The following is a 27,627-nucleotide window of genomic DNA, read 5'->3' on the forward strand; positions in this document are numbered from 1 at the left end:
ACGGATGGCACGGCAAGTGCCTTTGTGATCTTTCAGGCCGGTGAAGAGGTCTACAATAATTCCTTTGCTCTACACCCAGAATGCTCTGTCTTCCAAGCTGAGATCTTTGCTGTGCTGATGGCAATCAACTGGTGCAACACTAACTTTGTGAACAAACTGATAAACATCTTCACAGACAGTGCTGCGACTGTTGCTGTTTTGGGGAATAAAGATAACACTCACCCTGTTGCGAACGACATCTTCGCTGCAGCTTCTACGTCTTTTAACAAATATGCCATCAATTGGATCAAAGGACACAGCGGCATTCCGGGTAATGAACGGGCTGACTTTCTGGCACGAAACGTAACGCCTAATCCTGATACCCCTCCTGCCTACAATCTCATTCCTAAGTCAAGACTTAAATACCTTATCTGGGACAATGCCTTGGAGACCTGGCAACTGGATTGGGACAAGATCCCAGAACAACACATAACAAGACGTTTTATCCCAAAGGTCAAGGAACGTATTCAAAGCAAATGGATTCAACCCACACATGATTTAGTCCAATTTTTGACTGAACACGGGCGCTTTCGTGCTTACCTGAAAAGGTTTCACCATTCTAATTCTGACTGCTGTCAGCTCTGTGGGGTGCGGGACGGTGTCATGCACTATTTATACAACTGTCCTATGCTGGATGACATTAGGCATCAGTGCATGCAGCATGCCAATATAAGCAATCTAGACTGGCCAGTAAAGCCTGATTTTTTTCTACAAAACAACAGCAACTTTAACTTGTTAAAGAAATTTGTTGCACTCTACTCCATTAGATGTGGGATCCGTTGACCTGCTCTCTTGTGATCCGATTCACTCTAGCCTTGATGCCAATGTTTTTACATGCCTTGCTCTGCTATTACAGCATTTAGACTTTGATGTACAGTAATTTTATTTTAGTTATAGTGCACTTTTATTTTTTTTTAATCATTTATTTAATTTTTATTCTTTTTTATTTTAATTCATTTATGTTATTTATTTTATTTTATTTTATTTCCCTTTTCTCTGCCATTTTATTGTATCCCTTGTATGACTAACGGCATGTATCTACTATGTACTTTTTGTATTTCTGCCTGGCTGTGCTCAGCGGTGCCAGAGAATAAAGATTATTTGACTGACAACAACAAGAGTCATACGGTCATCTAACACAGTTCTGGAGAAAATTTTTGAAATCACGTGACTTCCGGTTCAGACCGGAAGTTAGTATATTGTTAATCGGAGCCTCCTTCACCTACGCTTTCCATATCCTATCTTGATTTTGATCTAATTACGTTCTAGAGATAAAGGAAAGAGACACACAGGCAGACTCCAGTGGAAACTTGTAGATCTGCAATTGTTAAAAATTGTAGCTCAAATTTTGGGTCCCAGAACAGTAGACTGATACTTAACTCCCTTGAAAAATTCATTTAGTGTTATTATTGATTATTTCAATTTATTGAAAAAATGCATTATGTACTAAATATAGTTATACTATTTACTTTGGAAGCTTTTAATATACTGTATACTATTTAAAACCTTTAACAATATATAGGCCTATACATAACCTATTAAATTATTAAACAACAATATATATACATTGGTATTAAATTATATTACAGGCTAAGTACTCGTACATTAATTAAAAAGTAAAAAGTATCCTAGTTTGTCATATTAATAATTCTTTTAGATTTGGCAATTCCCTTTTTACCAACAGAAAATATTACAATTTTATTTTCCTGGGACTTCTCGGGAATTAAATATTGGCAAAAAATTGACCCCGGAAAGGAAATCCTGATTCTATTACGTAGTCGTTTATAAAACTTCTCTTCATCTGGTGCTTCTCCAGATGAAAATATAAGTATAAATAAATTTGATTTTTATCAAATGATTTGTGTAACTTAAAACAATAATTGAAGCTGCTATTTATGTTTATTATATTTTTACGCGGTTGGTTTGTTTTCTCTTAGCTTTCTTGCTTATATATATCCTCTTTATAGGTGTCGAGTTTTAGCGCGTTTTTGTGTATTTCTTTTTACTGTTGTCAGAATTTTGTTAAACGGGGATGGAAAACTAAAATATGAAGAAAATTTTTTATTTTTTTCTATTTATACGTGAGTGGAGATCAATAGCCAACTGGTACTTCGTACTTGTGATTTAATAAATAAATAATTCATTTATACTGTATATAAATTATATAGTACGGTAATATTCTGTTAAATGAGTGATGCTAATCAGTATTATTGTAAAAAAATTTTTGGTAATTATATCAATTTGCTACTAAATAAAATCGTTTTAATTAAATATATCTTCAAAATTTTTTCAACGTATTTAGCATTAGTAACAATTAGAATATTTCTATACAGGAAATTGTACAAAAAACGAGCAATTATTTATTGTCATATCGTCATAATGCCGGGCTGCAATTTTTAATCAAATGTTTATTTCATTTAAAATATATGCTCTCCACCTCAAATTAGTAATGGTTTGCCCCTGTACAGTACATCATACTTTTTCTACTAGCAATAGAGTCGTGCCGGTCATCTCACTAACTCCTTTCAGAAATTTTTTTTTTTCAATTTAAATCTTTACTTAATATTGAACTCATCATTCATCGAATGGGAGCTATGCTTGAAATATGATGGCAGACAATACAGAGCAGAGTTTTCCATCAGTAAAAGTAGATATTACTTACTTGTTAGTAAATTGTACAATTTATTGCTCTCTCGTTTCTTGTCTTCTGGTTGGGCGAGAGCTACTAGTAGTAGTTGTAACTTTATATTTATTAAAGTATATCGTCAGAATCTGTACGTATATGTCGCGTACATGCCAGAATCTGTACGTATACGTATTGCAGCCCAATAAATTGATATGTAATGTTTTTCGTTAAAAAATTAACCAATAGGTAAATATTTAAAAATCACAATCGAAAAACATTTGTTAATGTAGTACTACAAGAATTATTTAGATTATATTAAAATAAAGAAATATTTTATAAAAAAAGTTTGTAAAAATAAAATCGCACAATCAATTCAAATTCGTTAGTATTTATTTAAATTACGTAAAAGAAAAATTGCATTGTTTAAAGTTTCACATTACAATCATCAAATAAATAGAATTTAACATAAAATTTAAGATATCTTAATTAGTAATTAATAAAATATATATATTATGTATATTGTAAAATATCAAAATATGATATTTAAAACGAACCTGTCATTTCACAAATTATTAACTTTAAATTCACAAATTTATAACAAAGACAGTGTACTTAAGATGAAATGAGCCATTTTATTTTGTATATTTATTTCAAACATTTGGATCAAAAATCAAAAAACATTACAGCCATAAAAGAAAAGAAAATTACTAATTTTTCTTAAGAACTTTATACAATTAAAAGAAACAAGAAATAAATGGTAAAAGTTTACAATCATCATCTTCATTTGATATTATGTAAATATATTATATTATTAAGAGATTAAAAATAATAATTAATATTAAGACTGATACAGTCTAAAATTTGGTTTATCAATTTTGCATTAATAATACATTCATTTCTAATTACAGTTTAAGATTTAGTAATTTGAAACATTTTTAAATAGATCCAATACGATAATTATTTAAATTGTTTACAATAAAACAATTTTTTGACAAAATATATACATTTAATGCAGTTTATACTGTAAGTAGTGCCTTACTCAGATATCATGGCTCTATAACGAGTGAAAACTTCATCAATATCCACGTAACATCCTTGAAGATGCCTATAATATATATTATACACATTTGGAATAATTAGAACAAATAATGATTTTTCAAAATTTTCAGATAAATTTATACAAATACCTTGTAACTTTTGTTGGATCGAAACTGGTACGACCATGTAGGACACGTCTATTATTAAACGCAACCAGATCTCCGGGAACCATGTGAAACGATAACTGGCAACTCTCTTCACGCATTTTATTTGCCATCAATCTAAATAACAATCAATAATTAGTTTTATGAATACCAAAAGGTAATCGTTCGTTACATTAAAAAAAACAGCATACTGATAAGCATGATAGAAGGGCATAACCAAATGAGATGGTATTTGTAACGGTGCCATGGTTCGGTTGTTGTAATGAATTTCTTGAACTTCTCCGTCATTGTCGACGCATATGACAGGTATTGTCTGGCTATATTTCATCTAAAATGATTTTAGTAAGAAATAAATATTCTATATTTTATTTTTTAAAGTTTGATATATGCAATCATTGAGAAATTTGAAAAGACATTCAAAAACTTTCTTAGTCTCCAGAAAAGTTGTAAATACAGTAATAAAAATAAATTCTAACAAAAATTTGTTGGCAGTTTAATGTCAAATATATACAATAGCCTATATTGTAATGTGTGATCCTGGAATTAATTCATAAAAGTCTAACAAGGACAAAATGTGTTATATGTTCACAACACACACTATACAATTCGATGTTCTAGATCAGGGGAGGAGAACCTATAACATGCATGCCCAAAGTGGCATGTAAGGAGAAATCATCTGGCATGTAATGTACCATAAGTTTTCTATTTAACATCTGTCTTTTTCAATTAGCTTATAAGAAAGCTAATTGAAAAAGAATGATCAGAATGATTCAATTTAATTTATTTATTCATTAATTAATTTATTCATTCATTAATTTAATTCATTCAAATTAAAGCATATTAGTTTAATTTTCCAAAGTTTTAGACTTCAAATAATGATATTAAATATTGTTATTCAAAGTCTAAACTTTGGCATCACAAACATCTTTAAAGCTAGATAATGCTTGCTATATGGCACAGGCTTAAAAAGTTTTGTCATCCCTGATTCTTGACTTTTCTAGCATCTGTTCAACACTTTAACTTACGAGACTAAGCAATGATTACTGACTTTCAAACAAATACCCAAGCCACAGATAAACTATTATCAATTACATTTAATCAATGTGACCAATTTTCTTCTGCCAACGAAGCACTCAAAAGTAGCCAGAAACCCCCAAACTCCCACCAACTGAAATTTCAAACCCTAGAGTATAGACGACGATTTTATCTTCCAACTTTAGAATGTATAGTACTTCATGTTAATGCTATTAACTAAAATCATTATAAAATTTTAAAATTATTATTTTATGAAAAGAAATATAAGACATCATTACTATGATAATTATATTTCTTCTACACGTTATTGACAAGACTGTCTTGTTTATAAAATCATACTGCCTGATGTCTTATTAGCTTAGAGGTATGAAGGAGTACATGTCAGGAGTTGAAATTTGGCACAGAGTATTAGGTGCCCAAATCATGTGTGCATAAAAAAAACCAGACTTATAGGTAGTCAGGGGACCAAGAACAGACAAAATAAAATACAAAATGACGACACTCTCTACAAACAGGCAGTAGTGCGAGATTTGTGCATGTGTTGCTCATTGGTAAGTTAGAAAAACGAATATTGTGAAATTGAATTTTGACAAACGAATCTTTGAAAAAATACCCATTTACCTGTCCCATGTTATTTCCCACATATTTCTGGTCACCATGACTGACTGGAGATATCTCGATTCATCATCAGGACTTCTTGAAACTAGATGGCGCGTTGTTATAATTTTATATTAAAACTAACTTTCGAAATATAATTATTTTTTTTTTTTTACATTTATTAATATATATATTTCGTTTGTGCAAAATAAAAAAATAATTGCGAACGATAAAATAGCCACCAATTTTTTTTCAAACATGGGAAATTTTCGCATTGACAAAAATTCAACCTGGGGCGTCATGCAATGGGAGAGAAATTTCAACATTCAATAGGTTAATTTCACTGAAAAATGCATCGTGGAAGACCTCGTGGTTGTGGCTGGCGAAGTTTGAATGATCGTGCTCAAAACCAGCGAATACCAAAGATGGGTTAATGTTACCTATGGTAGCAAACATGGCATAGCTCATCTCTGAAACAGTGGGGACGCACGTTCTAACCTAACCTATTCTAATAAATTACCATAATTATTGCCAACCAAATTATTAGAATAGGGGTAATTTATTATTATAGGTTAGGTTAGAACGTGCGACCCCACTGTTTTAGAAATGAACCGCCATGTACGCTACCATAGGTAACATTAACCATTTATTTCTGCTATGATGCAAAGCTATTTTTCTATGTAACAAATTTGTTACATTTCTAATTTATTCTTTCTATTCACAAAACTTGATTTAAGCAGAAATTATTTCAAGAATATATTTCACTCAAATCAGTCTTTACTGGTTGAAAAATGAAATATAAATTAATTATCCAAATGTTGAAAATTACTCAAAAACTTTTTCCATAATTGTTTTGTGCCATTTATTTTTAATTATTTTTATTAAACATTCTAATATAACACACAGTGTTATTCTGCAAAGTTCATATATAGATTAATGAAAAAAATCAAGAGCTGCACTAAAGTTATAAATTGTTGAATGTGAAAAGTTGGTTCACTTAGATTTAAGTAATTTTGAATAAACTACAATATTAACATTATAATGAAAATTTAGTTTTGTATAAAATATGTTCCAGTGTAAATAGATCTAGCACTAAATGACTATTAAAGTAACATATAATAAAAATAAATAAATCATATTTCATAGATTTAGGATTCTGCAAACAAAAAAAAACCAACAACATATGTTTTGAACTACTTTATATTTAACAAAGTTAAAATATCTTTTTCATACTTATATTTTTTAAATTTGCATTTAAAAAATGAATAATTACATTACAACTAACATTAAACTTTATTTCCAATCAAGATATCTACATTAAAAATTTTGAAAATGACAGTATACTTCTCTCTTGTAATATACAATATTGTCAAATATTTTTATCTATTATCTCACTGATATAACATTAAGAATATTAAATCATTTTCTAAATTTTAGATATCTGGAAAAAGAACTAAGCATAAAACTTATAGTTTTATTTATTTTATTGTGTAAGTATAATATTACCTTTACAATGTTGATATTTGTAATGTACACTAATTTTTGTGATGTAAACTAATAGTTGACTTCATACTAATTGTTCATATGATCGATCAAAAAGATCAATCAATTTATCTACTACACTGAAAAATTTTCCTATTATCTCATTGAGGAAATTTAATTGCTTGAGAAAAAGAAATCAGTCAATAAAGTTTGTTAACTGATATTTAACTAATTGATTGTATGTATGCTTTGAGTTGTTTGTTGAAATTAAAATGGTATTTATGAATTGAATGTTATCAATAAATAATGAAATACTGCACAGAATGACAAAGAATTAATTAATTGCAAAGCAATTGGCTTTAGTATTTGGCTGAATGTGACTTTACTGGAAAAGCACTATAAAGAAAAATGTTCCATGGTGATGCTTTCTCAAGTAAGCTGTAGCCAATAAATTGAAAAAAAAAGTGTGTGTATCACAAGACCATTTTGTGCATATTTGGCATAAATGACATTGTATATTCATGTTTCATGCTAATTCATGTAAATAAAATTTAATTTAAATTAGGTAAATTATTTTCTAAAATGCACACAATAATACTCACAGAATGACTTTTTATGGCAAATTTAACAGGTGTTGAAGAAAGTATATGAAAAGCAGCTGGATGAACATCTCTCAACCAATTAGCAATATAAAAACCATCAACAAAGAAAGACTTTCCACCTACACCTGTTTCGTTTTCCTTGGGATCATTTGCCTTCAAACAATGTAACATTTGTAATCCTGCCAAAATAAAAATTATTATAAAAAAGTATAAATAAATTTGAATTAGCACTACTACATGTTTAACCAATATCAGACAAGAAAAGTATATATAAATAACAAACTACATGAAATTACTCTGAATAAATTTCAATCCTCTAAATTTTCTTATTCATATATTAATCATTGTTAGTTTAAAAATTATATTTTATTTAAAAATATTAAATCTTATAATAATAAAAATATTAAAACTAACAATGATTAATCATAACAACTGTGCTAAAAATTTCATTTTTAAGCATAAAGTTTTTGTTATTGATAAAAACATAATCAATCCAGTATCCATTCATTACAAATCATTCAAACTGCTATATTTTGATTTGCAGGCAAATATTTTAAAAATTATTATTTACTTAAATTACATCTATAACAAAATGGAGAAAACACTATTATATAGTCAGCTTCAGGCAGTCCACAAGTTTCTTTTCGTATATAGACATTGGATCTTTGTAGGGTTATGGCAGTGTCAACTCATTGATCTACTTCCAGATGCTTCTAATTAGAATATTTTTGTATGACCCAGAATGTGTGTCACAAATTTGAATAGCTTCTTGATCTTCACTGACTTATAATCCTCGCTGAGTTGAGATTCAAGTTTTACTTAATCAACAGATGATACCTATATACTTGAAAATCAGGTGCCAAAATATGCTTTCCTGTTTCCTTCCTTTTGTGATTTGTGTGGTAATTACACAAACTTCAATCTCTCAAATAATGTCTTCTTTCCTCTTCTTTAATAACACCATAAAGAAATAGACGAAATAGACCAAACATCTTCAGTTTTTTTGACAGACCATCTTCAGGATATCAAAACTTCAAAATCAAACTATTACAACTTTACTCACCTGGTGATTTTTCTCGATAATTCATGTCAGTGTGGTGCTCTAAATACATTCCTGTATAAGCAAGATGAGAAGGATCTGATTGTATGGGTTCACAAATAACATCAAAAGTCTGACCCCAAATAGTTGTCTTTACATATGCAAAATGATTAACAACATTAATAATTTCATCTTTCTTACATGGTACATCTAAAAATAAATATTAAAAGTTATTCAAATATCAATTTAATATAGTATTAAAAATAGTTTAAAAAACTTTTTTTTAGTTTAATAGTATTACTCACTTCTCATAATTGCAACACCATATTTATAAATCATTTCAAGCCAACTTCTAAGTCCATGATTCGTTTCCATAACCTCCCGATATGAGATTTCTGGTACAGATCTCCAGATAGAAACTCTATCCCAAAGTTCAATCTCAGGAAGATGAACATGTTCATGTTCTGAATCAAAAGTATCCAGGGCAAAGCTACGACCATATTTATATAACCTTAAAATAAAATAATGAATTTGCTAAGTACCTACATAAAATTTCTAATAATAAAAATGATACATTAGACATTTTCTTTCATTCATTAATATTGTAAAATTATAAACAAGAGAGGATTATCATATTTGTTAATTGAACAATAATTCTTAAAAATCATTTCAATTTATGATAACATTAAGATTCTCATTGTGAATGAGTAAGCTGATGTCTAATTTTATATAAAATTAAATTTTTTGTTTTTAAAATTTACATCAGAAAAATATTCGTACCAAAGAGGATCAAAGTAGCTGGTGTGCACAATGCCATTTTCATCTGGCCACTCAATTTGTAGGTGTCCTGCTTCATTAATCGTAAATCCCTTAGGTCTAATATTTATATCCAGAGAAGCTGAATCAGTTAATTTCTGTTTATTATCTGGATGAATACATTTAGAGCATTGACAATTGTCACGAAGCTGTAGAGAGAATTATATTTTCTGAATTTAACAAAGAATAAACTTAAAAACAACCATCTTTATCAAATTTTGAATTTTGATAGTTATTTACTATAATAGACTGATTTTCCTAAAATCAAATTATTTAAATTATACTTTTAAATTTCTGAATTTAAAAAAAAATTTGATATTGAAAATATTATTTATTATAATAATAAATATTAAATAATAAAATAAATAAGTATAAAAATAAACGTATAAAATAAATAGTAAATATTAAATAAATATTGAAATTTAAATTTCTGAAGTTTTTATAAAAATTGCAGAAAAAAAATTTATTGAAATATTTGATACTTATAATAAAATTGTTTTTTAAATGAATTTAAACATTTTTTGAAGTAATTGAATTAGTTTATTTAATAAAATTTTTGTGGTATATTTGAAAACTCAGATATAGCCATGGAAATTCTGATCAAATAATAATCTCTGCTAGATAAAATTTGCTGCTGAAAAATAAGCATTTTAAAATATCCAAACATGTCATTTAATTAAAATATATATAAATGAAATTTATTTCCTAAAAATAAAAATTTAAATTTGAATATTTTGTTCTTGAATTCAATAGTATAAAATAATTATTTTCATTTTTGAATGATAAATATTTTATTTCAGTATACTGATAAGTTTTAGAAAAATTAAGTCACTAGAGCAGCAATTTCCAAAATTTTTTGAAATCCATTTTCTTTGTCAAGTTCAGTATTCAGAATTTAGGCATAAAATGTTTTATAAATTGAGAAACATGCAGGGCCAATCAGGTATGAATTACCAGTTTTTATAAATCAAAATCTATTTCTCATATGGATGAACACAACAGGTACTTGAACCTGTTACCAGTGTTGGTGAAATGATGGATAATATTGTAAACGTTTTCGAACCTTAATAGTTCTTCTTCAGACAATATGAAAAAAGATAAGCTACAGAACACAGAAAATAGAACACGGATATTTAAATAGAATCAAACCCACGTCTCATGTAAAATCGTTGGATTAGACATGCGCAATTGATGTGGGTAGACATTGATTAAAGATCCGTGTCAATGAAGGCCTGCCATGCGACAGACAAATTGAGTTGTTCTTTATAATTTATGCACATGGTGGTGTGACCAAATTTATAAATAGCGATAGCCTCCAACCACCTCAAGTGCTCGGGGTGAGGCGAGGTGATGATGAGCCTTGCTTGGTTGAAGGCCAGCTCAATGTCAGGATCGGCCACGTAAACCGCAAGAGCAGTAGAGCTCCTCCCATGTAGAATGTCAGCATTGTGCTCATGTATTCTGATTGCCAAGGAGTGTTTGGTTGAACCGATGTAAATAAGGTTCCTGTCACACCTGTGCTCCTTAAGAGGTATCGAGTAAACGCCCGGGAGTGTGTTGGGAACGGGGGAATCCTTCCTGTTGCAAAGTATGTCCAAGATGGATGGACATCTAACTGGATTTTGACAGGGATCTTGCCTTATTTGAGTATGTCTCTCACAATTTGATCCCTTGAAAAATTCAAATTATAAATTTTTATGAATTTCATAAAAATAATACTCATTTTTCAAAATACTAATTATTTTTAGGCAAATCCAAAAAGAACAACAAATTAAACTCCATCTTAAGATGTGACTGAATGAAGGAAAGGTGTCAATAGTCAGACATTTGATCACCTTACTCATTATTAATAAAAAAAAATTATAGAAGGAAAATAATTTTTTTTATTAAATACGCTTATAAATGCATATAAAAATTACAATTTAATTTCAGTTTAAAATCTAATGCAAATTGATCTTATTCTGTACTTTTCAAATATAGCAATAGAATTGGAAATTCTTCTCATTTTTACAATAATATAGAAAGTTCAGAAAAAATAGTTTGAATCAGAAGTTTAATTTCTCTAACATTAAAATTAATTACTGAAGTATTAGAATATGGAAAAATATTTAAAATTCTTTTCAATGTTCCAATTTTGGAGTCCCATTTGAAAGCATTGACAAGAGAATTAAAAAAATCATCCTCTTTGAACCATAGGCATGACTTGGTCAAGATGTATTTGAAAACTTTCAAATTTTTGTTTGGAAAAACTGTTCTGTACTGATGTTTACATCTGAAAAACTTTGTCAATCTGAAACTGCATGGAAAAGTATTGTTTTCTGATAGTTATTGCAATAAAAGTAAGTTTCTCAAAAAAAATGCATGATTATGATAAGCATTAACAAAATATAATAATAACTTGAATGAAGATGCTAAAAGTACTTTCTCGACGGTTTTCCCAATGCTGTCAACTTTCACATGACACCCATGCAGCTTTCCTGCTCCAATGCCACAATTTTCACAAGTAAATACAATTTAGTATATATCATTGCAAATATTTTTTCAAACTGCATCTAAAGATGTAAAGACAATCAAATTTCTGAATTTTCAAATATACCCTAGGCTAAAAGATAAATTTCATTAGTTTTGAAAATCATTCTTGATCATAATTCATTATAATTATTTTAAATTTTATTATTTAGTTGCATAAAATTTAGTGATAGTTAAATACTAAAATGCAAATATTTATTTATAAACCATATGTTCACCAAAGAAAAAATATTCAAAATTTGGAAAATATTTGCTGCTAGATAAGTATTGAATAATATTTTTTCATTTTGAGTTTTGAATCTTTACATCCTGCAGAGACTAAGGCCTTTCCTTTCATGCCCTCTGTAGAGAGGGAATGGGCCGAACAAATCCAGGACAGATCACTCTCGAAAAAAATTCTGGAATTGCCGGCCTAGATTCAATCTAAGGACCCTGGGCAGTGGGCCTTAATTGTCACATAAATCCAGCCATCCAAATAATAAGTGGCATGTTAAAAATGCATTGTTTGATACCTACACAGATAATTAATATTTATGTTAATAGTGGAACGATTCCTCAATTAGCTAAGTTAAGACACCTTGTTAAGGGTGTTATGGGATAAGGACTTATGAAAATCATTTCATTAAACCATTTTCAGATATGTCATATAATCACATAATAAATGTCATATGTCATTAAAAGAATAAAAACAAGCCACTGATTTAAATGAACATAAGGTTTACAGAATAGAGTTTATAACAAATGGTAACAAAAACTAGCAAAATTAATTATTACATTCTAGAACAAAATTAATAGAATACTTACCCAAACATATTTGAAGTCACATGCCTGATGATCCTTAAATATTATTTTTAAAGAATGACTTGTTGTAGGGACTATTTGTGCAATTGCAGGTGCAATGTCAAATTTTGTTGCTGTATTTACTGCTGTACTACTTCCTATAAAAAACAAAATGAATAAAAATAAAAATTGATAAATAACCTTTATTTATAATATATAAAACAGGAAGATTGTTGATTGAAATCAAATGCAAAAATTTTTTTTTATAAATTAAGAATCATAATAAGTTTTAAAATGATTCTATTCTTATGAAATATTTATTTTATGATTTTTACTGATTTTATGATATTCTTTCAAAATTAAAGAAAAATTCACAATGAACTGTATAATTATTGTTGTATCAGCAAATGAATATTTCAATTTAACAGATTTCTGTAAATTAAGATTTAAATAAAAAAAAAGTTTAAGTTACTACTTTAATAACATGCTTTTATATATTCTTTGTTTTGAGGTTTGAAATAAAGTCATCAACATTGTTCTGTATGTATTTTGTGGGGAGGTCAATGACAATCAGAATTTTTCTTGCACATTATTTTTTATAATCATTCAAAATCTGACAAAGTATATCTTGTGTACAGTACTCATTTCTACTTTTTTTTTTGTTTTTATACAGTGGAACCTTGCTTAATGAGCATAATTTGTTCCAGAATCTTACTTATAATGCAAAACACTCATTAAGTGAAACAATTTTTCCCATATAAATTAATGAAAAATGTGATAATGTGTTTTATCCCAAAAAAAAAAAAAAAAAAAATAATTTTATGTATAACATTTATTCAAAGGAAATTATACAATATACATTGTTAAGGAGTGTTAATCATCTTCATCTTTTCTTCTAGCATGGAATGAACCAACCTGAAATGCATATTCGATTTGCAGAAACAAAAACAAAAATTACAGATAATGTCTGATAAACAGACCAAATGATATGCCAAATTCTTGAGCTATGTAAAGGCTATAATTAAATATTAGAAATTGATTAATTTATTAATTTCTAATATTTAAATTTTTGGGCCTTTACATAGCCCAAAAATTTAGCATGTCATATCGTTTGGAGTGTTTATTATATAACAGACTATGGTTGTTGATGTTTATATGTAATATGTTTGAACACAAGTTTGGAAAATGTGTGAACACAGTGACACTAAGATGCTAGTGGAATAAGTGCTAAACACAGACTGATGTAGCATGAGCACAATCTGGGACTTCTCTTCATCACTCATTATGCAAAACATCACTCGTTAAGCAAGTCATTTTGGTTAAATTTACCTATGGTAGTCAAAATGGTGGCTCATCTCTGATTCCAGCAAATAGAAAAAAGGGAAACAGTGGGAACACACATTCTAACCTAACCTAACCTATTCTAATAATTTGGTAATAATTATGGTAATTTATTACAATAGATTAGGTTAGGTTAGAACGTATGTCCCCACTGTTTCCCTTTTTCTATTTGCTGGAATCAGAGATGAGCCACCATTTTGACTACCATAGGTAGATTTAACTGTCATTTTTTTACAATTTGTTTTGCTCGTTATGCAAATTACTGATTAGAGAGGTTCCACTGTATATGTTTATTACTTGAATAATACTAAATAGTAATAAAATTATCATTAAGTATTACAATAATTATTTTATTATTATTATATTTAATGATAATTATATATATAAAGTGTGTGATATAATAAAATGACGGTATTTAATTGCAAGATGACCTTTTTAATTTTTTCATGATTCCAAAAATTTCCCTTGACTTAAAACTGGTATCATTAATATGGTCAGTAAAGCAGATTTACTGACATAGTTGAAAGCTCAGGAGAATATCATCAGTAGCCATCACACATAAGTTTATGTGAATTTTGTATGCATGTAAAAGTATTTCTAGAGAAGTTGTCACTTGTGTGTTTAAAAAGTGTTTTAACTCAAATGTGCTTGACAGCACAGAGGATAATGCTCTGTACAAAAACACTGTAGTGCTTCGTGGCTATTATGTATTATTATTTTATCATCATTATCTTTGTTTTGTTTTTTGTTTATGTCGTGTCACATGTATGTTTTTGTATGGGTCCTTTTCTGTTTCCTTCCTCAGTACCACCAGTGCCATAACTAAGGCGGTGCCAGCAGTGCCCAGGCACAGGGCGTAGACCCTGGGAAGCACAGAAATGACCTGGACCAAGTTTTGGGACATAGTTACAGATGCTTGCACTGGGTGCGTAAAAGGCTAGTTATGGTGCTAGGTACCATCAGTTCACTGCTGGCTGGGCATATGATTTGGTGATTGGCCCAAGGTGACACTCTGTCCCCATGTCATGTGGGACAGAGTGACATTTTTATATCCCCTGTTAGCAGGGGATATAAAAATGTGCATAACCCACGAGAGGACTTTTTCTGCTTCATAATTTTTTTTCATGTGTTGGCAACTGGAAGACGTAGCAGATGGTCAGAAATAAGACAAGGCATAGGAGAATCAACCATCCTAGGATTAATACACCAACAACTGCCATAAATGATCGGGCTAAATTTTGAATATTTCCTTATATATCCAAAATTTAGCCAGATCATTTACAGCAGTTGTTGATGTATTTGCTTATGCTATCGGTTTTGTTTGATGTAAACCAAACTAATTCTAACAAGCAATTATTTAATGTGACATCGTCACAATGCCAGGCTGCAATTTTTAATCATATTTTTTAATTTACTTAACTTAAAATATATGCTCTCCACCTCAAATTAGTAGTGGCTTGCCTTTGTACATCATACTTTTCCCTTTAACAATAGAGTTATGCCAGTCATCTATCTAACTCCTTTTGGAGGGGGGGAAATGTTTGAATTAAAATAACGTGACTTCCAGTTTGCATCATGACTGCCTGTCCCTAAGGTTTCCTTATCTGGTCTTGTCTTTCATCTAACTCACTCCATTCTCGAAATTAAGGAAAAAGACAGACAGACGACAATGGGAATTTATAGATCTACAATTTGTTTCAAATTGCAGCACAATTAGGAAAAAATATGATGGGTTTTATAAAAAAATTGTAAATGCTAATAATGAGTAAAATTATCATTAAGTCTGACCCCACTCGAGATATGACATATGACCCTCTTTATCTCCCCACCCGCTGAACCTTTAACCACCAAAATTTAATAGTATCAATTCCCCTAATACAAAAACCTCCCTGCAAAATTTCAGAAATTTTCAAAAACAAAAATACAGGCTTCAAGACAAATGCTTCAAAGAGAATGAACAAAATCATGCCCCATGCACTCATACATACTGAAAAAACCCAAAATTCTTTGCATTTCAACATTTCAAGGTGCTGAGTCCAAAAATGTAAAAATCTTGGGGAGGTCAGTTTTTTACAGATTGTTATATATAACAGAGGGAAAGTATGGTAGAGACAGGAAAATAAAAACTTTAAATCATGATTTTACTATATATTTGAAAATTTAAAAAATCTGAGATATAAACAAATTATTCTAAGTCTATTAAGTCTATAAAATGTTAAAAAAAATTTTGCACTCTAATATATAATTGTGTTTCAGGATGAGTTAATTCTTCAAAGAATTACTTGATTAAATGTACTGTTTATATTTTCAAGAATGCTAATATATTAAAAATAATAAAATTCAATGTTGCAAAAATAATTCACATAATAAACTGAATAATTTTAATAATTCAAAGATTCAAAGCTGAATTATTATAAAAAGTTCTTACAAAATATATTTTGTAATTTTTTAAATTAAGTAAACATATTTGGTTATGTTTATATTTAGTTCTGTATGCTTTTTAATTTTAATTCTGTCATGAAAGAATAAACTTACATTTTATTTTAATTAGAATGTAGATTTATTCTTGCATATTTTATTCTCTATTCCTCCAAATATAGAGTAAAATACAAATGCACAATGCTTTTTTAGATAGTCAAATGTTTTATTATATGTAGAAACATTTATAAGCTTTTTAAGCCAGTTACAGAAAATCTGTAATTTACATAGATAATATAAGCAAAAAAATTTAATATTTAAAATTTTAAAAATTCAGTAAATGTACATTTTATTTAAAGTACATACCTCTTTTATGAAATTTCCGAGAAAATTTTATTATCCAGGGTGGGTTAGAAGAATACTTGTATAGTAAAGTCCTGTTATTCTTGAAAATGGCAATGCCAAAATGACGAAAACAAGTACCCAATATTGTCATAATTATCTATTTCTCAATCTAATAAAGAAAAAATATACTTACTGGTAATTCAAATTTAAAAATCTAGTTATTCAAATTTTATATATATTTTTTAACATGATTATTACACATTTCTTCTATATTAGATAATTTCCTATATATCTTACAATTAAAAATCAATTTTGTAATAATTTGTTAAGTAATTTCCTTTTTTACAATGAAATATTAAGTAACTTGTATTAATTTGTATTAAGTAATTTGTATTAATTTGTACAGTACAAGTACTCAAATATCTCATACAAAATATGTTAAAATAGAAACTTAAAATTTCTCAATTAAATGACTACATAGCAACTGCTAACCTAATTAGATATTATATTAGATAATACAATAAAAAGCCTTGATCATTGGTCCTGATAAAATTGACTTTCTGAACTATCATAATCTTTATTTTTAGAGAAATAAACATGAAATTATTACAAAGGTTGCTTCTAGCCATTGGTATAATATATATTAATTAAATTATCAACAACAGTGAGGCAGATAATAGTGAGGGCTCATCATTGATAAGCCCTCACTATTAACTGCCTCACGGTTGTTGATAATTTAATTAATATAGAAATAAACATCTTTAATATCTCAATATTTATTTGGAATAAATAGCTTAATCATTTCTATAATTAAATATTCTGAAGAACTGTTATAATTTTTCTGAAAAATTCATTAAATTAATAAAATGTTTAATTACTTTTCTCAAAATTATTGTAAATGAAGAATATAATGCAGAATAAGAAAATTAAATATATTTACATAGATCAATTGAATAAAATATCTGTCATGAAAATATTGATCATTATAATCACCTTACTTTGATCACACCATTCATTGAAAACAATAAATAAATAAAAATAATATTATTTCTGATTCATAATTAATGACCTCTAAATTGCAAAAGTATTTCATTTATTTTTTTAGAAAAGACTATCAAATTTAATTTGTGTTGATGATTAATGTTTAATATTGTTATTAATTTAGATGATATTTGGACTGTAATTTCATAGGATTTTTTCTTCCCTAAAAAAATACTTTTTAATTTCAAATATATTTTTTTAAAGATATGCTGTAGACTAAAATCATAAGTTTTAAACTAATTGAAATAACTATGTACTTGCATGAGTATGAATACCTCATACTCAAAATTAAAGAAAAAGATCCTTTGAAAATAAAATCAAAACAGTCATGTGCCAAGACTCCTTTGATTTTATTTTCTGTATTTGTTAAGATTATTCAAATTGAAGTAATTTATGTAGATATGTACTTGCATGACTATATACAAATTTTAAAGCTAAGACAATAAGATATATACCATCATGATTATAAGCTGTATGAGTGAGTAAGATCATCTTACTAAGATAGGAAGAGGTATGAGTAAGATGTATGATACATCAACTAACTTTACAAAATTACAAAATATGCAAGTATATTGTCATTAGATTAATAAAGAGCAAATATTTTAACAAACCAAATATTGTACAAACGTTATAAAAAATTTTTACTGACAGAAAAAGTTTCTTTGCACAGTAATAAATTTTTAGAAAAAAGTCATATTTCAATTTTTGTTGATAATATCTGAATCACCAAATCATGGAATCAAAGAAAAACAGTGTTCTAAATTTGTAATTATTAATAATAAGCCAACAATTACCAAATTATATTGGGCTATTATACTGCAATTATTTTAAATTAATTACTAATTAATTTATATGTACACCGGTTTGTAGATTTTCTTTTGTAATCTTTTTCAAGACATACATATACATAATATGGTGTATATATATATATACACAGACATACACACACACACCATATTTATTCACATATAAGACAACCTCACATATAGGACAAGGTGTGACTTTAAAGATCAAAACAAAAAAAAAATTAAATTTATTAATACAGTTCTAATTTTATTTCGTTTAATCACAAGTAAAATATCAAATGAATGTAAATGCACACACTGTCCTGCAAAAATTACTGGCATTTTAAACTTTAAGGAAAAATCTCATAAAATTGACAACAATTGTTTCACATAAATCTGGACAATCGGGAACCTATTTTTGCCAATTCTTAACAGTCGAATCCATTCTCCATTGATTACACTTATGAATTTCTCCGAATTCTGATTTTCAAATAATCATGTTTTCACATGGGAATGAAAAAAAACTTATATCGGGTTCCCATGTAATTTTGGAAATCAATTCAGAAGCTTTGCTTTTCCTATTGCTATTCATCTTTACTCCTGACAATACACAAGAACGATTGAAATGACACAGATAAAATGCTTATGTTTTCAAATAGAGAAGGATAGGCATCTGGTAAAAAATGCAAATACACGATTCACAAAAATTATTTGCAAAAACACAAAGAATCTTTCACTCGCGCATATAGGACGACCTAGGAATTTGAAGCTGTGATAAATGAATGAAAACCTTGTCTTATATGCGAGTAAATACGGTATAAAGAAATTATGTATGGATGTAAGTTAAATTCAAAATTTGCATTAAAAAAAAAAAAAAATCAAATACTTTTGGATTTCTTGGGATTAAATTATTATATTATTAAATAAATTTTATAAATAATAAAATTTATTCAATACTGTAAATTATTCTAATCAAAAATTCTAATCCATGTCAATTTTTTTTCCTTAAAATTTGTGTAAATTAAAAATTTTTTAGGATTAATTTCTAAATCGGATATGAGATACTGACATTGTTCATCTATTAAATCAAATTCCAAAATTATTATTTTATAGAAAAATATGAAAAAATAAATAAATTAGCATAAAAGTTTTTACCTGATATTGGAAAAAATAACACATCATAACATGATCAACATTTTGTATTTGGTTTCTTTCAATGCAAACTTTGATTTACATAATAAAATTTTCAGATATGAAATTCGTATTTTTTGAAAAACAAAAATTTGAACTCTCATTTTATAGAACACAATTTCTTTCAGATTTTTAATATAAAATATTTATCTAATTCTAATCTGAAAATCTTTTATATTGGATTACTTATATAACTTTTCTTTTGGTTAAAAAAAAAATTTATTTTTATTAACATTGACATAATTTCACTTACTTTTGGACTCAGGTTAAAACATTTCACTAAAGCTTTGTTATAAATTCTAAAAACTAGTATTAATTCATTGTTGTTTTAACGTGCAATTTAACATTAATGGACTTTCTATAATTTGATGTTTGCAGTAATTTTAAACTTTAGACTTTAGTTTCAATGTTTCACTCTAAAATTTGTCTGAAAATATTATTTTATATAAATTCTCTCTCTCATATTAGAAGAAAAATGTTTTCATTAGTAAAACAATTCATTGTTTTTAATTATAAATTTAAAATCGAGATATTTTTCCACAGGAAATTGAATTGCAAATATTTATTTATTTATGCTGTTTTTACTTTTTGTGTATAATTTATTATTATAGTTGACCTTGACACAAATTGACATGCACTTTCTTTTATATTTTTAAATTATCATTTTTATATCATAATTAAATGCAAATTATAAATTAAAACAAAACCTATTTTATTACTGAGATAGAATTATAAAAGAAGAAAGTCTTAAAAGATACTGAAACTAATACTTTTTGATGAATTATTTTCTGTTTTATGTTAAACATCTAGAAGTTAATGTGTTTCTATTTCTTATTAAAATAAGATCTGTAAATATTTATTTGTTTAAAATAATTTAAATTATTTACAAAAATGCTTATACTCATTTCTTTATTGACATACTGTGACAAAGCAAAAAGAGAAAATTATAAATATACAAAATGATTAATGAAGTTTTAACTCAAGTCAGCAAAACTTCCAATACCTTTCATTATAAACATTAAAATCTTAAATGTAAAATTTGTTTTAAAGCATAAATTTAAATGTCTTAAAGTAAAAAATTTTTTAAAAGAATTATCAGAATTTTTCTATAAAACTTCACTAAAAAAAATTTAAAACAATTTGTGATACTGTTAAAATATATTTTGTTATTTCATAATTCATTTAATTGAAGTAAAATACATGTACTAATGCTTTAAGATGTAATTTATCAATTTATTTTCAAAAAGATGTTGTAATAAGTTTAATAAATTAATCAAAATTCAATTTTGTAATATATATAGATTTTTACTTTTAGTATACTCAACAGATAAAGTAATATTAGAAAATTTTTTAGAAAACACAATAATAACTTAAAGCAAGTTGTGAATAATTTACTACTATTAGAAAATGATGATTATATATAATACAAATTGAAATATTAAACAATACAAAAACAGTTTTTTACATATACAATATCTAGCATGATTTTTTAAAGTGTACTGTTTATGACAAAAATTTTTTCTTCAGAATTAAGGATTTCAATTACTTTCTTACATATTTTCATGAAATAACTGTTCCTTTCCCCCACATTTTTGAATATTTCAAATTCATATTGTAAATATGTATTTCACATTTTTTTGAAAAGAAAGTAAAAAGATTTTTACTTTGTACTTTTTTTGAATTAGCAAATCCATAAGTATTTTCTTAATATTAGTAAAGAGTGAAAATAGTTGTCATCTTTCCTTTAATTTATCCTAATTTTTCACATATATGTTAATATAACATGTGATTGTAATTAAAGTGTTTCAATGTAAAGGCATTTCCATAGAAAATTAGTAGGAACAAAATTTACCCTACCATACTATCGGCACTGAAGGTGACAAACATTTTATTTCTACAAGGTACTCATTCCATACAGAGATGAAAGACTTGGGAACCACATCAAGTGCTATATCTTAAGGTGTAAAACCCTAATGTGACAGACAGACTGTTTAATGCAAGTCATGTAATTTATCCTACATGATGCTTCTCACAAGCATTGTGATACTGTCTTTCAAGATTGCCAAATTTGCAACATTCTTAATAAACCACATTTTTTGAGTCCCTCCAACCAAAAATCACATGGACTAAGCTCTAGAAAATGACGTAGCAACACAATAGGAAATGCATGACTAATCGCTCTTATTACTGAAATTTTGTCACAGAAACTGCTGTTTGGTCCAATATGTGCTCCATCTTGAATGAAAGTAGTTGACTCAATTTGGGGTCAAACAAAAATGTTGAGCATCTCAGTATGCCACATCACAAAGCATGCCACAGACCCATTGAGACTAGCTTCTTTGAAGAAGGATGGTCTGAAGGTAAATATATAATCCAAAAAGCAAAAAGCTCTAATCTCAAAAAAATAAAATAAAAATAAAGTTGTATCTAATTAGTATCCTTAATCAATACTGCCCAATATCTAGCATGAAAAATGTAATTATTAGAGCCTTTTGCCTTTGGGCAACAAAAATGTGGCTGTTACATGCATTTCTAATGTTCAAAGAAGCCGCCATGTGCTTTGATACAGTCTTTCATTCTTGTTCTTCACTATTCTATGGCAGTACAGATGCTTTCCATAGGATTCTCACAGAAGTGGTTTTTTGAGTGTCAACACTTTGGGATTTAACACAGGCCTCCAGCTCAAATTTTGACCATAAGGAATACTCTAATGGATTCAGGTTAGGTGATATGGCATTCTTCCTTCAAAATGAAATCTAGAACTTTCTCTTTTAACTAATTCTATGTAGTTTTGGCACTGTGATCCAAAGTAAAGTCATGCTGAAAATTCCAAGTTTGATTTTTTAAGTTCGATTCATTGTTTGAGATGTGTTTCTGCTTGGAGTCATTACTTCTTGGAGAAGTCATATGACTTGCGTTATAGTTCCTAACAGTAACTTTAACCCCTGTTAACATAAACTGAAGTTCTGTTTTTCCTTGCTAATTGATCCCTACCAAAACCCTCACAGTTCCAGAATGGTGAGCCTTTTGAAAGTTCTGGATATGCATAGGAATATCTTTCACTGATTTGTCCAATCATTTCACATGTTACATTTTTCTTCCATAGTAAAAGTTATCATCATCTATGAGGAAAATATTTTCCACATCTTTGTACCTCTGCAAAAGACAGCAACAGCAAATCAGCTTTTGCTTTGGAGCCTGTGTAAGTATCAAGCCTTAAACTTGGGGTACTTTCTCAGTAATAGATGAATTTCTCAAGATGTTCATTTATAAAGCCAGCTTTCTTTGGCAATAGTGAAAATTTCTTACTTGGCTCTTCAAAGCCTTAAGTATTCCAGGAGCCCTTTTATCCCTTGGTTGATCCTCAATATTGTTAGTTTCCTTGTTCCTCTTAATGGTACAGTACTAAGGTGACCAACTATTTTTTGTTCAAAAAGAGTACACTTTGCAAGACTGTCAAGCATGCCGTACATACTACGCATGCGTCTAGACTGTCAAGCATGCTGTACAGTACATACTGCACATCAAAGATCAGCCTGGGGATTACGTACACAAATATTGGAGAGATAGATATATCCATCTCTTTTCACAAATGTAATTTTGACGTTGTTAAAAAAAGAAGTCTGTAGTATCTATCTATCTATCCAGGTACAGTACATAATACGGCCTCTCAATTGTGCCGGAAACGGCAGCCATATGTGCGCGCAAAATTCAAATCACTGTCAAACTCGTGTCTGGTGTTTGCCGTCCTCTGACGTGCCAGAAACGGCAAGCCATATGCGCGCATGAAATTCAAATCACTGTCAAAATAATTTTAAATATTTAATTAATAAAATTGAAATAAAATAATCTAAAAAAATGTTTTAGAAATACAAATGAATATAAAATTATACAAATGAGTACTTTCAGAGTACAGGATTTGAAAAGAGTACGGTTTGCGAAAAAAGAGTACAAAACTCAGTAAATGAGTATAGTTGGTCACCTTAACAGTACATGTTTTAGATGGCAAATTTAAGTTATCATTTCTTGAAGAAAAAGCTATAGAATGCATCACATTTACTTTGTAGTTCCTTCATTACTAACAGAACAAAACTGTAACTTGCATAGAATTTGAAAATGGACAAACAGCAAATAGAACTTGTATGAGAATTTACATGATGTGCATGCCATAGGCCTAATAAACTAAGAACAACTTTGTATCATTAGTTATTAAAATACAAGGTGATTAAACTTTTAAAGATTTGAACACTTTTACATAAGATATCAAGTGTAACAGCCTTTTTATGTAAAAAGGACATTACATCTGATGAGTGAAAAATTACAGGGTAAAAAATGCCAAAAACTGAAGAAGGAAAAAATGTCTGGCTTATAAAAACAATAAAAATATAATGTAAATATTTTTTTGTTTTAAAAAAATATAAGAACTCATTGATGAATGTTTTATTAACATGATTTCAATAATTTGGAATGTTTATTAATAAGCACTAGTACCTATTAACTAAAATTCAATATACCGTATTTACTCGCGTATAAGAGGTTTTCATTCATTTTTCACTGCTTCAAAAACCTAGGTTGTCCTATATGCATGAGCTAAGGATTATTTGCATTTTTACAATAATTTTTGTAAACAGTGTATAGTTCGTGCTGCCATTATAGCAGGGTGCTATTGAAGTCAAGGGGAATGTCACTTTCAAAGAGATAGTCCAAAAATATCTGGTCACTTTGCAATGATTATAAATGTAGTTATTTCATATTTGTTAAATTGGTATTTTTAATGAATATTTGCATTCTGAATCATTACAAATAAACTTTTCCCAGTCATGCGCATTATAATCTTTTGGTTTTGCTACGTGGATATCACGTGCATGGATAAGCATTCCTCAAGAGCTGATAGCAGTCATTCAAAAAATACTGCATTTCAAATTCACTCAACAGATCAGAGAACGATGCTTTGTGAAGTGAGAGTGAAAAAGAGGAGTTGTAACAAAGCTTCGAAGAGCAAGTCCGTGTAGACAAAAGGTGATAGAATCAAGAGAACGTGGTTTTTTGCCTTAATATGTGCATTTGATAATATTTTATTTGCGATTAAACAAAATAAAATTAGAATTGTATTAATAAATCTAATATTCATTACTTTGATCTTTAAATTCACACCTTGTCCTATATGCAAGATTGTCTTATATGCAAGTAAATACAGTATTTTCATATGTAGTATACTGTATACAGTTTAACAAAGATAACTTCTTAAAATAATTTAAGTGTCACTACTAAATGAACATAACGACGAAAATCATTCAGGAAAAATTATTATGGGAAAGGTTTATTTTTGAAGATATCTAAATTATCTAGAGGGAGGTTGAATGGAAACGTGTGATAAATATTTTTAATCATAAAAACCTAGATAACAATTCAAGTAACAATTGATAATACGAAAAAAAAAAAAAAAAAAAAAAAAAAAAAAAGGGTTTTGAACGTTATTATTTACGATAAAACTCATAAGATTTCTCCCACAATAACTATAAGGGAAAAACCAGAAAACTGTAAATTAGATATAGTTATATTACACGAATGATATCATAAACAACACAAATAAAAAAGAGAATTGTTTCCGTGGAAATGAATAATTAAAAAAAAAAAACAAAACTTTTGTATACAACAAATTCAATATAATGTGCGAAAACGAGCAAATTAATCATGATTATCCATTGTAATTACAAAACATTGGGTAAGAAAAGCATATATAATTATTCTAAGTATAATTCAATGTAAACAACTAAATTCGAGATCAATATCAAATCTTGCATATGTATTAACAAACTGCTCTATTACAGTGCAATGTTTAATTTGAATGATACGTCAGGTTAGGTTTGATTATATTTCTATTCGTAAATCTTTCGAAGATGGCGCTATTTAAAAACATTTATATATTTTAATTTACATCAATACACATTTTTTTTTTTCATTTTTTAATGTTTCTATTATTAAATATCAAAATAATATATCGGTCTTTCATGTTACGTATATATTGAACTTTGACATTTAACTATTAAAAAATAATAACGCTTATGGTTGCGAGGTTATTCTTTTTTAAAAAAATATACATGTATTTTTCGTGTTTAAATGCAGACGAATTTTCAAATCGATAAGTAGTCAAAATAAATAAAAGGAAAAATTATCAAATTTTAAATGTAAAATTTCATAACTGCAATGAAAAAATTGTAAAGGACCTAAAAATGAACGTACCTTTCAGTCGAAAAGCATCTGCCGCTGTGACCAAAACAAGAAATAATTAAATTCCCATTGCAGATGATGGAAAAATACTGCCCGGCAGACGCTCGTCTCCTATTGGTGAATAAGGTACGTCCTTGATTTCATACGTAATGCCGTATTGTATTTTTATTGGTTAATCCAAATATACTTGCACGTGCTTAGCATTTGAATTTTTAAAATATGAGAAAATTTCAGTAATATTTTTAAAAAAAATGTTTATCATAATTTAAATTATGCACTAAACGAAAAATTATTTTTTAAAGTTTATAAAATATAAAATATTTCTGCTCGTATATATACTTATTTACTTATTTTTATCGCGAAAGAATGATAATAGATTTTTATTTGTGCAAATTTTAAAAATCCAAATTGCACCATTTAAGTTAATTAATTTATTTTCATTTTAATTGAAAATATTGGAAATCAATCGTGTGAACAATGCACTGGTGTAGCCAAGGAAATAAGGGCTATAGCCCCCAAAATATTTTTAATTAAAATTGATTACAAAGTCTAAATATAATACTGATTAAAAAATGTTTTATTATTTTGCTTTTTGTTTTTTTTTTGTGCTGAAAACGTATTAATGAAATATAAGAACATATAGCAGTTCATACAAAATTTCCGGATGAAGAATTTCAATGTTGAAATAATTACATTATAATTCAAAATAGCAATGATTCAAACTTTTGTTGAAAAAACATTGAATTTTTAAACCTTCACCTTGTACCAGAAACCTAATTTTATTAAATGTGCTTTCGTCTATACACTTTATATAGGAAATTTAATTATGAGTAAAGGTTTAAACCAATTTTTCCTTTCAAAATAACAGTTTTGATTCAATTCGAATACTACTTTTTCAATATAAATGAAAACTTTGATTAAAATAATGAGAATTTAATGTAGAAAAAGAAATATAAATTATCAGATTAATCGAAACAACAGAATTGATATGTTAATAATCACTTAAGAAATGTTGATAAAGATATAAAATTATCATCGATTAATCTAATTTGACAGAAATAAATATAATATATATATTATATTTAAAATAAGTTTAAAATTTATAAAACTGGAATAAAATTAAACATTTGATTTTATTAATATATTTTTGAATATTTCTCAATAAATCTTTATTTTGTAACGTTATCAATTCATTATAAATTTTATTCTAAATTTCAATTTGCGTGATATTTCTTCATCTTAGAATTAAATGTACAGTACGTATAAAGATATACAATAACTTTTCCGACATTATTTAAATTTTTCAAATTGTTCATCATTAGTGTCCATGAATTGTTGACATCCTTGAATAAGTGATACGGAAATATTCGTCAAGTAGTTGCAAAGAATGTAGCACACCTTTCAATTGCTTGTCTCAACTCTAAATGTTATATTATTCTAACTGTTTGAATTTGGATTAATTGAAGTGTTTACACATTTTTGCAAAAACCAATGATCAAGCTCAGCGTTTTAGGATTTTTTATGTTTA

At 27.7% G+C, this 27,627-nt stretch overlaps 1 protein-coding gene across 1 annotated transcript; it reads right to left on the bottom strand.

Moving 5' to 3' along the window:
* Window positions 1–3,360: 3,360 nt before the first annotated feature.
* LOC136977990 (gamma-butyrobetaine dioxygenase-like) lies at window positions 3,361–26,260 on the bottom strand. The gene is made up of 10 exons (XM_067273616.1): window positions 26,108–26,260; window positions 16,873–17,014; window positions 12,772–12,905; window positions 9,403–9,587; window positions 8,928–9,133; window positions 8,647–8,832; window positions 7,584–7,762; window positions 4,059–4,195; window positions 3,853–3,984; window positions 3,361–3,770 (listed from the first exon to the last, which is right to left on the bottom strand). The coding sequence occupies exons 2-10, from the start codon at window positions 17,000–17,002 to the stop codon at window positions 3,701–3,703; spliced, it is 1,359 nt and encodes a 452-aa protein (XP_067129717.1). The 5' UTR covers window positions 17,003–17,014; window positions 26,108–26,260; the 3' UTR covers window positions 3,361–3,700.
* Window positions 26,261–27,627: the final 1,367 nt, after the last annotated feature.

The sequence above is a fragment of the Centruroides vittatus genome, unplaced genomic scaffold, assembly GCF_030686945.1.
Source record: "Centruroides vittatus isolate TY-2023 unplaced genomic scaffold, ASM3068694v2 contig_484, whole genome shotgun sequence".
NCBI lineage: Eukaryota > Metazoa > Arthropoda > Arachnida > Scorpiones > Buthidae > Centruroides > Centruroides vittatus.